The sequence below is a fragment of the Thalassophryne amazonica genome, chromosome 5 (assembly GCF_902500255.1).
Source record: "Thalassophryne amazonica chromosome 5, fThaAma1.1, whole genome shotgun sequence".
In the NCBI taxonomy this organism is placed as follows: domain Eukaryota; kingdom Metazoa; phylum Chordata; class Actinopteri; order Batrachoidiformes; family Batrachoididae; genus Thalassophryne; species Thalassophryne amazonica.
The window spans coordinates 72,284,193-72,297,788 of NC_047107.1; the positions used below are offsets into that span (position 1 = coordinate 72,284,193).

The 13,596-nt window shown below is 40.6% G+C and overlaps 1 protein-coding gene across 7 annotated transcripts in view; it reads left to right on the forward strand.

The window, feature by feature from the left end:
* Positions 1–13,596, forward strand: part of aopep (aminopeptidase O (putative)) — a 277,707-nt gene that overhangs the window by 116,087 nt on the left and 148,024 nt on the right. For 3 of the 7 annotated variants that reach the window (XM_034170526.1, XM_034170527.1, XM_034170528.1), the window contains exon 11: positions 5,585–5,645. The exons of 3 other annotated variants lie outside the window; for them this stretch is intronic. In XM_034170526.1, the coding sequence (XP_034026417.1) occupies positions 5,585–5,645 (61 nt within the window). Of the gene's footprint in view, positions 1–5,584; positions 5,646–7,373; positions 7,505–13,596 lie in introns of those variants that run through there. One more of the 7 variants, XM_034170529.1, reaches the window with a different exon arrangement.

Consider the following 13,596-nt stretch of genomic DNA (forward strand, 5'->3'; position numbering starts at 1 on the left):
GAAATATTTGTACCATTGAACTCATAAACATTCATTATTTGTACCATTGAACTCATAAACATTCATTATTTGTATAATATATGTTGATATTTCAACAACTGTGATGCGAGATAACGTTGATGAAATATTAAATGTGTGCTGTGATGTAAGATCTGAGTCTGCTTATACGTTTAACAATTGAACAGTTCCTCTAGAGTAATTATGGCTCATTGTTACATCCTGCAATGCTATTTTTTATTTATTTATGTCAAATTACATGTACCATCCCCACAGTGAAGCATGGTGATGGCAGCATCATGCTGTGGGGATGTTTTTCAGTGGCAGGAACTGGGAGACTAGTCTTGAAGGGAAAGATGAATGCAGCAATGTACAGAGACATCCTGGATGAAAACCTGCTCCTGAGCACTCTTGACCTCAAACTCATCTTTCAGCAAGACATTGACCTGAAGCACACAGCCAAGATATCAAAGGAGTGGCTTCAGGACAACTCTGTGAATGTCCTTGAGTGGCCCAGACAGAGCCCAGACCCGAATCAGACTGAACACCTCTGGAGAGATCTGAAAATGGCTTTGCACCAACACTTCCCATCCAACCTGATGAGGCTGGGAGGTACTGCAAACACAAATGGGCAAAACTGCCCTAAGATAGGTGCGCCAAGCTTGTGACATCATATTCAAGAAGATTTGAGGCTGTAATTGCTGTCAAAGATGCATCAACAAAGTTTAGAGCAACGAGTCTGAATACATCTGTAGCTATAATTCCTTCGTTTTTATTTATAAAAATCCCCCCCCCCCCCCCCCCCAAAAAAAACCCCAACCTTTTTTCATCTTGTCATTATGGAGTGTTGTGAGTAGAATTTTGAGGAAAAAAATGAATTACTCCATTTTGGAATAAGGCTGTAACATAACAAATTGTGGAAAAAGTTAAGCGCTGTGAATACTTTCCACATGCACTGTATGTGTTACAAGTGCTATTAAAGCTATAGGGCCTTTCAAATTTCACAAAACTGAGAAAATTTAGTTTCTATCATAATAATGTAGGATTATTTTTGCAACATGTTGCAAAATTACAGCTTTTTTTTTAACAGAGAGAACGTATCGGGGGATGGGGATTCCATAGTGAATATTGTCTTTTCCTTCATTGCTGCCATGCAGACTAACTACAAGAGGAAGTGCATGTACACGTGGGTGTTTTGTGATTGCCTGTGGCCATTTTATGTTAACGTCCATAATATTTCTTGTAAATCACTTCCAAATCTACCAAATGTTGGTAATTGCATCTGACCCCTTGAATTTCTAAATTCTTTCCAGACAGCATGAATTTTGGTCATATTGACAATATCATATTATGAATTCCTTATCTAAATGCTAAGGAATAAAATGATAGTCATGCTAAGTGGCTCTACTCTTTTTTTTTTTTTTTTAGATATACCTTAGCATACACTAGTAGAGTTCTACCTTAGATTTGGAATATATAATAAAAGATACACCTTACTGAAATTTCATGCCAAAGAACATTCTTTTTATGACTTAAATCTTAAAAACGCCAGTGGCACTTTTAAGTGCAATAAATTTAAGTGTAATTAATTGTTCATGAGGCATCATTTGTGCGCCTCATGGTATTCCCTGAAAACTCCCTTCTGTCTGATCATTTTTTAATAACATTTACATTTACTCTGATGGACTACCCTGCAGTGGGGAATAAGTTTCATTACACTAGAAGTCTTTCAGAAAGCGCTGTAACTAGGTTTAAGGATATGATTCCTTCTTTATGTTCTCTAATGTCATATACCAACACAGAGCAGAGTAGCTACCTAAACTCTGTAAGGGAGCTAGAGTATCTCATCAATAGTTTTACATCCTCATTGAAGACAACTTTGGATGCTGTAGCTCCTCTGAAAAAGAGAGCTTTAAATCAGAAGTGTCTGACTCCGTGGTATAACTCACAAACTCGGAGCTTAAAGCAGATAACCCGTAAGTTGGAGAGGAAATGGCGTCTCACTAATTTAGAAGATCTTCACTTAGCCTGGAAAAAGAGTTTGTTGCTCTATAAGAAAGCCCTCCGTGAAGCTAGGACATCTTTCTACTCATCACTAATTGAAGAAAATAAGAACAACCCCAGGTTTCTTTTCAGCACTGTAGCCAGGCTGACAAAGAGTCAGAGCTCTATTGAGCTGAGTATTCCATTAACTTTAACTAGTGATGACTTCATGACTTTCTTTGCTAACAAAATTTTGACTATTAGAGAAAAAATTACTCATAACCATCCCAAAGATGTATCGTTATCTTTGGCTGCTTTCAGTGATGCCGGTATTTGGTTAGACTCTTTCTCTCCGATTGTTCTGTCTGAGTTATTTTCATTAGTTGCTTCATCCAAACCATCAACATGCTTATTAGACCCCATTCCTGCCAGGCTGCTCAAGGAAGTCCTACCATTATTTAATGCTTCAATCTTAAATATGATCAATCTATCTTTGTTAGTTGGTTATGTACCACAGGCCTTTAAGGTGGCAGTAATTAAACCATTACTTAAAAAGCCATCACTTGACCCAGCTATCTTAGCTAATTATAGGCCAATCTCCAACCTTCCTTTTCTCTCAAAGATTCTTGAGAGGGTAGTTGTAAAACAGCTAACTGATCACCTGCAGAGGAATGGTCTATTTGAAGAGTTTCAGTCAGGTTTTAGAATTCATCATAGTACAGAAACAGCATTAGTGAAGGTTACAAATGATCTTCTTATGGCTTCGGACAGTGGACTTATCTCTGTGCTTGTTCTGTTGGACCTCAGTGCTGCTTTTGATACTGTTGACCATAAAATTTTATTACAGAGATTAGAGCATGTCATAGGTATTAAAGGCACTGCGCTGCGGTGGTTTGAATCATATTTGTCTAATAGATTACAGTTTGTTCATGTAAATGGGGAATCTTCTTCACAGACTAAAGTTAATTATGGAGTTCCACAAGGTTCTGTGCTAGGACCAATTTTATTCACTTTATACATGCTTCCCTTGGGCAGTATTATTAGACGGTATTGCTTAAATTTTCATTGTTACGCAGATGATACCCAGCTTTATCTATCCATGAAGCCAGAGGATACACACCAATTAGCTAAACTGCAGGATTGTCTTACAGACATAAAGACATGGATGACCTCTAATTTCCTGCTTTTAAACTCAGATAAAACTGAAGTTATTGTACTTGGCCCCACAAATCTTAGAAGCATGGTGTCTAACCAGATCGTTACTCTGGATGGCATTTCCCTGATCTCTAGTAATACTGTGAGAAATCTTGGAGTTATTTTTGATCAGGATATGTCATTCAAAGCGCATATTAAACAAATATGTAGGACTGCCTTTTTGCATTTACGCAATATCTCTAAAATCAGAAAGGTCTTGTCTCAGAGTGATGCTGAAAAACTAATTCATGCATTTATTTCCTCTAGGCTGGACTATTGTAATTCATTATTATCAGGTTGTCCTAAAAGTTCCCTAAAAAGCCTTCAGTTGGTTCAGAATGCTGCAGCTAGAGTACTGACGGGGACTAGCAGGAGAGAGCATATCTCACCCGTGTTGGCCTCTCTTCATTGGCTTCCTGTTAATTCTAGAATAGAATTTAAAATTCTTCTTCTTACTTATAAGGTTTTGAATAATCAGGTCCCATCCTATCTTAGGGACCTCGTAGTACCATATTACCCCATTAGAGCGCTTCGCTCTCAGACTGCGGGCTTACTTGTAGTTCCTAGGGTTTGTAAGAGTAGAATGGGAGGCAGAGCCTTCAGCTTTCAGGCTCCTCTCCTGTGGAACCAGCTCCCAATTCAGATCAGGGAGACAGATACCCTCTCTACTTTTAAGATTAGGCTTAAAACTTTCCTTTTCGCTAAGGCTTATAGTTAGGGCTGGATCGGGTGACCCTGGACCATCCCTTGGTTATGTTGCTTTAGACGTAGACTGTGGGGGGGTTCCCATGATGCACTGTTTCTTTCTTTTTTTGCTCCGTATGCATCACTCTGCATTTAATCATTAGTGATCGATCTCTGCCCCCCTTCTCGGCATGTCTTTTTCCTGGTTCTTTCCCTCAGCCCCAACCAGTCTCAGCAGAAGACTGCCCCTCCCTGAGCCTGGTTCTGCTGGAGGTTTCTTCCTGTTAAAAGGGAGTTTTTCCTTCCCACTGTGGCCAAGTGCTTGCTCATAGGGGGTCGTTTTGACCGTTGGGGTTTTTCATGGTTTTTGTATGGCCTTGCCTTGCAATATGGAGCGCCTTGGGGCAACTGTTTGTTGTGATTTGGCGCTATATAAGAAAAAAGTTGATTGATTGATTTGTGTTATACTGTCACTCACATTTTTCAGATCATGTGGCTTCACTCCCCTCCTCTCAAAAATGTTTGGATGCATGGGTCACAGTTTGCGTACATGTATGAACAATTTGCCATCTAGTTTGGCTTTATAAATTACAATGTACATGTTAAAGTTGTCGTGCACATCTTTTAGGCCTCGTTTTTTCCTATGGTTATAAATAAGGCACCTGGTTTTGAAACCAGTTCTGTGCAGTTTAAAGGGCCTGGTGTCCGTAGCGAGCCACAATTTAGTCATATGTATTTAAAACACTACAGAGTTGGAATAACAGATGATAACAGCGTATTACATTTTCACTGGATGCACTATTTTGACTTACAAATGACTTTTATGTGTATGTGTGTGAGATGTTCAGAAGGGTTCCGAATTACTATCACGGTCCGGAATGTACTGTTCTGCATTGATATAAAAGCTGAAACTCAGCTGGTGTATGTGGTTTTGACAGAAACACTGCGCATCAAGACTGGGCCTGTTCTGCCATTTCTGCATCTGCCATCTCATCTGGGAATCAATTAAGAGACCCTCTTCCTCACCACCAAGAGATTACCATGGCCACTACCGGTTTTGTTTGTATTTTGTTGTGTGGACAACTGAAATTTTCAACTATACAGTATAAGGTACCAGGCACAGATTAAAAAGCTATGGTCACTTGAAATTATAATGGTCACAACTTCAAAGTGCTATTGGATTAACTTTTACATGGAAGAATGACACAGATGGAAAACCTTAATACTAGAAATGTAAACAACAAAAAAGTAAGTCCTGGCATAGAACGATTTTTAAAGTACCAGTGTTGGGAGCAGTTAAGAGTGTAATTTTTCTTTAAGCTTTGGTGTGCATGGTAGGGCATATACTGCAGTTTTTGTTTGACTTTGTGTGTACGTATTGTGTACTTTGTACCTATTGAATGCATACTGGTTTTACAATGTTTGCTTGTGTGATCTTTTGTATTCATACAGTAGTGTGTAATAGTGTTTTTCTCAGTGTATACACACCTGAACTAACCATGCCCTTTATCTTTCCCCTGAGCTACCCACAAACGTACATTCAGACACTTTGTTCATGTCTGATTATGTCTGATTATGTGTCATTCTATAGGACAGTGGGTGGGTCATTTTGTTTAATGTGGAGTCTGCCATGAACGCAACAATATTTTCCCAGAACTGTGTTTTTACAGTGTGTCTTTGCTATAATAATATGAATAATACTAACGTTTGTGTCATTGTGTTCCAGAAAAGGCCTCACCCTCAGTGCTATTTATGCTGACTGGCTCGATCAGCCGGGAATTCCAAAGGTATGAGAAGTCTCTTTTTTTTTTCTTCTCCTTGTTCTGCTTTTCTTTCTTCCTGTATTTCTGTCTTCCTCAATATATACCACAACAGAGATTTTAACAAGGGTACAAAAAGACTAAAATTTTGAGAGGGGAATAAAATTTCCTGGGAACTTATATTTATTGAATCTACTGCAGTCAAGGTAATTATACAAATTTAACATGCAATTTTTTAATGTCTATTTAAACAAATTTACACAAAACTGTGAAAGTTGCATTTTAAGGTGAATATGGATAAAGGTATAGAGCTAACAAATTTAGAAAAATACATTTTTCAATGTTGAGCAGTTCATTCATTCATTCATTCATATTCTCTGCCTGCTTACCAATCAAAAGTCATGGGTGGGGTGGGGGGCTTGAGCCTATCCAAGCAGTCATAGGGAATGAGTCAGAGTATACTCTGGACAGGATGCCAGTCTATTCCAGGGCAGCAGTTATACAGCTTCTGTTGTGAAAGTGTAATGACACGGACCCACAACAGGGGGCGTAAATGAACGAACAATAGATGAGCCCAAAATACAACACTTTACTGTTGTGAAGCGTGCACAACGAAATACAGACAAATACAGAATTTGGACAGAGTCAAATGTACTAAGGTGACATGTGGGCAGGCTCGAGGATAGAAGACGTCCGTCCAGAGAAGAGCTGGATCCCACACGATTTCCACTGCCACCGAACCCGGAGAATACTGGAGCCGCCAAGTTCCGAGTCCCCAGGTGGCCACCGTCTCCGGCTGTCGGACCTGGTACTGCTGGCAGGAAGCAGAAACAGTTATGTGTGGGTGTGTGTACAAGCAGCGACAGTTCCTTAATGGTGGGTAAGACACCTCCACCTCCAAAACAGGAACACAATAACAATACCAGTAGCACCTACTGAACACGGCTGAGAGTTTTACCTCCAAAGGCAAACGATATCTCGGCGACGAGGTGGAGATGTCGTCCGGCTTTTGTGTGTGTGGTTGATGACCAGGAGATTGGTGACAGCTGTCATAGTTGACGAGTGACAGCTGTCACCCCGGCTGTTCCTGAAAGGCAGCAGCGCCCTCTCGTGCCTGAAGCCCGCACTTCAGGCAGGGCGCCCTCTGGTGGTGGTGGGCCAGCAGTACCTCCTCTTCAGTGGCCCACACAACAGCTTCATTATAAAGTGAAATGGAGAAGTATTTTTTTACAAAGAGGACATGGAATTTCTGCTACATGACAGGCTTTGATCTGTTTCTTGTATGAAAATCTTCCTCTATTCAATCTTTTCGAACCATGAAACTATGGTGATGCAACACACAAAAGTGGCACTGGGCACAGTTTCTCCAGTTGCGTCCACAGAAAATGATAATTCCATAAGAACTGACATAGACATCTTGGTGGCTTTCAGAATGGATTCAGCAAGTTGACAGTGTTCATGTGTCTATCCTCTGATTTGGCTAAAGAAAATGGGCTGTAAAAGTGATGACTTGTAGAAACAATACCTCTCATGTTTCATTTGTCCAATTGTATATGGCAGGGGTGGCCAAGCTCTTGAGGACCGAACTTGGCCACCCCTGGTATATGGGCTCTGAAAATGGAGGGACTGTGTACTGGCTGTAATTCCCAATTGGTTAATGTGTTATTTTTGTTACATCTCTTGAAGTAAAGCTGACAGCTGACACTACAAGAACTTTTGAAAGTTTCATCTTAGCTCTGTTGTGTTGGTGTACAGAGTGCCTACTGTAACCTCCTCTACACAGCAAAGGATGATAGTGTGAGCTGTGCAAGAGGTTCAGTGGTTTGTCAAGAAAAGTCCAAATTATAAAATTTGCCACTGTCCAACTATTTTTGGACTGGTTGTATGTTTTTGAGGAGGGAGGCACAAATTAGCACACAGAGATTAAGAAACCTTTGTTCTAAATGTCCACCAGTACCTCCGACTATAAGTCACAACAGAAATTGTAGTTGCATCTGCAGCCCCCCCCCCCCCCCCCCCCCCCCCCAAAAAAATGAAGAGGAAACAACATATGTAAATTGCACTGGTCTATCAGTCACATGGTACTATTACTACTTAATACAAGAAGAAAATTATGCAAACACTGTGCTGGTGAGTTGAAGCTAATGCAGTCTTGTTGGAACCCTGTGTGATATTGCGGGATTTTACTACTTATGCGGACGGCCGTTCCCGTTGTGCAGTATACGAGGTCTATTAGAAAAGTATCCGACCTTATTATTTTTTTCAAAAACCATATGGATTTGAATCACGTGTGATTACATCAGACATGCTTGAACCCTCGTGGGCATGCGAGAGTTTTTTCACACCTGTCGGTTCCGTCATTCGCCTGTGGGCAGTCTTTGAGTGAGGAGTCGTCCACCCGCTCATCGATTTTTTTCATTGTTTAGGAATGGCTCAGAGACTGTTGCTTTGTTTGATAAAATTTTTTTCAAAACTGTAAGGCACAACTGAGTGGACACCATTCAATAAATTCAGCTGGTTTTCGGTAAAAATTTTAACGGCTGATGAGAGATTTTGGTCTGGTAGTGTCGCTTTAAGGACGGTCCACGGCGCCTGACGGCGATCTGCGCTTCGAGGCGGCAGCGTCTCGCCGTTTCAAGTTGAAAACTTCCACATTTCAGGCTCTGTTGACGCAGTAAGTCGTCAGAGAACAGAGAACTTTCAGAAGAAGTCGGCATGAGGAGTTTATTCGGACATTCCATTGTTAACGGTCATTTTGTAATGAAAGAACGTGCGGGCAGAGTCGCATGTCGGGCTGGACCCGACCGCGGGGGGTCGTGGCAGGAAAAACACCTCCGTTGGAAATCTTAACGGGCAAGTTGGAACATGCCCAAGCTGTTAAACAATTTCTCAGTTACTCACTTGTTGAAAGCCATTAAAAGCCGCCTGAATTCTACAAATGGTTTTCAACACGGAGGTGTTTTTCCTGTCGCGGCGCACACAGATTTGCCGAGTCGTCACGGAAACGACTCTGCGAATTTGCGCGTACGTCTTTCATTAAAAAAATGTCCTTAAACAGTGGAATGTCCGCATAAATTCTTCATGCCGGCCTCTTCTGAATCTTCTCTGTTCTCTCACGATGTCCTGGGTGAATTAAGCCTTAAATTAGGATGATTTCAGCTCGAAACATGCCGACGACGGTGCCTGGAAGCGCTGCGCGACGTCCCGCTCCGTGGGAAGTCCTTACACCGACAGAAACACCCCATAATCTCTCATCAGTCGTTAAACTTTTCACAGAAAACCAGCTTAATTTCTCGAATAGTGTCCACTCGGATATTCCTCACAGGTCCAGAAAAAATTTTGATAAAGCAACGCGCGCCGTCTCGAGCAGCGTGTGAAACAAAGGAATTCAGCCAAGAGGGCGGGACCACATCTCACTCAAGGCCTGCCCACAGGGAAATGACGTCACCGACACGCGTGAAAAAACTCACACATGCGCACGAGGGTTCAAGCATGATTGGTGTAATCGCATGTCATTCAAATCCATATAGTTAAAAAAATAAATAAAAGGGTCGGTTTATTATCTAAGAGACCTCGTATACACAGCATAACTTTGCATGGATAAATAGTGTACTGTTTTGTTTTTGGCTGCAATCACCAAAGCAGTCCGAAAAGTGGGTTTTTTTCCGTTCCCAGTGGAGAAGGGAGGACGAGGTGAATGGGAGACGTCGTGTCGGTAAGTGTTAGCCTACACAGCTAACCAGAGTAGCTGTGTTGTCGCGCTCGCAAAACCGCCTCGACATTTTTGAGCTCTGGGTCATAAAATAATCAGGTCCCATCTTATCTTAGGGACCTCGTAGTACCATATCACCCCAATAGAGCGCTTCACTCTCAGACTGCAGGCTTACTTGTAGTTCCTAGGGTTTGTAAGAGTAGAATGGGAGGCAGAGCCTTCAGCTTTCAGGCTCCTCTCCTGTGGAACCAGCTCCCAATTCAGATCAGGGAGACAGACACCCTCTCTACTTTTAAGATTAGGCTTAAAACTTTCCTTTTTGCTAAAGCTTATAGTTAGGGCTGGATCAGGTGACCCTGAACCATCCCTTAGTTATGCTGCTATAGACGTAGACTGCTGGGGGGTTCCCATGATGCACTGTTTCTTTCTCTTTTTGCTATGTATGCACCACTCTGCATTTAATCATTAGTGATCGATCTCTGCTCCCCTCCACAGCATGTCTTTTTCCTGGTTCTCTCCCTCAGCCCCAACCAGTCCCAGCAGAGGACTGCCCCTCCCTGAGCCTGGTTCTGCTGGAGGTTTCTTCCTGTTAAAAGGGAGTTTTTCCTTCCCACTGTAGCCAAGTGCTTGCTCACAGGGGGTCGTTTTGACCGTTGGGGTTTTACATAATTATTGTATGGCCTTGCCTTACAATATAAAGCGCCTTGGGGCAACTGTTTGTTGTGATTTGGCGCTATATAAAAAAAAAATTGATTGATTGATTGATTGATAAAAAAAATGCAACACATGTCCACTTTCCCACTGCATTGTCACTTTTTCTTTGCATTTTCACTTTGTTTACGTGTAATTTGCCAAAAACCTCTGAGAAAATGCCGTGTTTTTTTTCCCCTGGAAGTAGAGAAATTACGTCATATGCGTCATATTTTACCCCTTTAGCACCTGCCCTCAAATGAGACTGCGGTGCCCAATTAATGTTATTTTATAAGACAAGAACTCTAGAGTGACCTGCTTATAGTCTCCACTGAAAAGACACAAATGTGTGTTCAGAGCGAAACGTGCAGATTGACTTCATTAAATGTAATTACATATTTTAAAACTCCCATATAATTTTAAAACAGTATAGTTTGCCTTACCTTAGCTTAGCTGTCCTCCATGTTGCTCTTCTGGCTGTAGTATGATGATTAGTTTATTTCTTAATTTTATTTGAGTGTGGTCTTTCAGTTTGAGAGCATCATTTATTAATTTAACATTCTCCAAGGTGAATCACATTCTTCATCATCATCATCATCATCACCATAGTTGACATCCAGCTTAATGGTGCATTTCTGCCACCTTTTCTTCCAAACTGCACAGTAAATTTTGCAGAGTAAAATTTACTCTTCTGGGATAACATTTGGTCCCAGTCCGAATAGAGTTAAATATACTCTATCACAGTGCTAAATCAACTCGATCACAGTGTAAAATCAACACTTACTGGAGTAGAAACACTTGATTTGACAAGATGGTAGAGCTTATTTCAGTTGTATACAGATTGTTAAATACAGAGTGTATTTTACTCTATTTAGACTGGGACCAAATGTTATCCCGGCAGAGTATATTTTACTCGACAAAATTTACTGTGTGAGTCACAGTATTGCTTTAAAACCAGTATACAGGAGCATCTTGTCACTTGTAAACATTACTATCTTCTGGCTACAGATAAGAATGCAGCATTTTTAATATACATTGTTTCAAAATCTATATTGCAGAAACAGACTGACAAGTGAAAAACTAAACATGACTTATATATTTGTCAGGATCAGATATAAATATGACATTAAGTGAGCCATGCATCACCATGGCTGAAAATGCTGTTGACCAAGGAGGAAGTCATTAACCCCAAATTAACATAAACATGATCCACAGAAGTTTACAGTTAATTACTGGGATAATGGCTAAGCCCTTAAAAAAAATGTTGATATTGCATGAATGACTTCCTCCATGGTGAACAGCCTTTTAGGTCATGGGTGATGGAGCACTCTCTTAAAGCTGGACAGTTATAAACAAATTGTATGTTTGAGTGTTTTTTATAGCCTAAACAAACAAAGTAAACAAAAGGTTTTGGTATGTGGCCATCACCCTGTCCGTGTGTTCATGCATTTCTGCATGGAGTTTCATCTAGACCAGTGGTTCCCATCCGTGGTCCGCGGGGACCCCCTAACCTGCACATTTTCCATCTCTTCCTGCTCTTCCACAAGGCGAATGTCTGTCAGGTGTGCTCTGCCAATCAAGAGATTACAGACACCTATATGAGTTAATTAGCTTTTGTCAGAGCAGGGTGAGCAAAAATGTCCAGGTTACGGGGCTCTGAGGGCCAGAATTGGGAACCACTAATCCAGATCATTGCAATCTTGTACCTATGGGTGTTATAATGATATTTGTTGTTGATTCTGCACAGTGCGTCTGTATTCATGGACGAGACTAGAGCATGATAAAACCTAAGTATTACCATGTATGTCCGTCTGTACAGGAGTTTTTTTAAGCTCCTAAACCATTTTGTGTGTTTCAGTGAAACATCACACAATGGTAGAATATCTTCAAGGAGAGGTAGTTGCAACTTTAGTGTGTGTGTGTGTGTGTGTGTATGTGTGTGTGTGTGTTTAAAATAAGCATATTTTATTTGTGAATTACTGGAGATGTGTAGAGATGATTGACCAGTTTGTTGATTCAGGTATTTTATCACAAAATATTTACTCCAACCAATATATAATACATGTAGCCATCGAGTGTGTGTAAACTTGATTACAAACCTCAGGTTTTTTCCAGACATGCTTTTGAGTTTTGGAGGAAGGTGTATAAGGCACACTCACTGAGTTTACAGAGATGCCATAAAATGTGACTGAGTGCCGAACAGCTGTAAATATTTCAGCAATGATGCAGTCATAATGAAAATTAAGGCTCATATTAGAATTCATTAGCCATCAGTATATAAATACTATAGCTTAAATGATGTATGACTGGCTGTATGACATTTTGATGCTACACTTTTGTTCATCGCTGGTCACTAGCTGGTGAAAAAATGAATCGAGCAGTTTGTTTCACTCTTGTGTTATGTAAATCTTTGTGTCAGCTGTGCTGTGAGATTGTAACTTTATCTCAGTAGAGTATTGCTGCTCTGCCTCTGCCCTCTGATCCATACCCATGGTCACAGAGTGCAACAAGGCCACACACACACACGCATGCACAAAATCAATCCATTTTAACAACTTCTTTAATTCTCCCCATCTCCATGGTAACTGATCTTAATTACCACTGTGTGTGCACATCTTTGTGTGTCTGGGAACATTCACCTTCTCTAGATTATGTGATGATGTAACTGGAGCTTTTCAGGGCCCTGTGAGAGTTAGAAGGGACGGCGTGGAGGGGCCGCTGTTTTCTCACACCTGATTGGGTGACAGGCTGAGTGTTCCTGCAGAGGCTTTGATGTGCCACTCAGTGGCTAATAAGATCAGCCAGATCGATAGAAACCTTTTACAAATGCAAGTGGTTGTGTATTATGTACAGTACAGTGCACTCGATGCTTTTTAAAAACTTGTCTTTCGCTCTTTTTTTTTTTTTTAAATTCCCACCTGTCATCCATTGTTTGGCTTTAGGCTCTGTCTAGGCCTGAATTAGAGTGAGACAGGAAATGGTTTGGCCTAATAATAATCAATGACATTCACCAATGCCGATGTGAGCGATTTGCAGTGGGAAGGCCAGCATCAGTCTATTTTAGCCATCAGACTTGAGATGAGTCATCATCCTTTTTTGGGATAAAAGGTTTTGTCCAAAGTACCTTCTCACTGCCACCTATCTCCTGGCCCTTGCATCCCCCATTTAAAATTTCTAATCTGGGACTATCGATATGCGACTATTATACAGCTAATCGCTAAGTGTCATCATAGTTATTTCAACTTTTTTTTAGCATATATTACTGTGCAGAAAGGAAGAAGCGCTACTAAAAAGCTAATATATATTAATGAATTTAAATATTAAAATATCTGGCAATTTTTCACCTTGAAAACTACCTGGTTTGTTGTAGGAGATAAAATTACCCAATTCTTTTAGGTGGTTTCCTGCAGTTTATAAGAAAATGAGGTTGTATTAAATCAGTTTTTGCTGTTATTATTATTATTATTATTATTATTATTATTGCTATTACAGTGGGTTGCAAAAGTACTGAGCCCCTTGGTATTTCACACATTTTAATTTGTTTATGGCATTTCAAATACAAAAAGCAAAACAGGC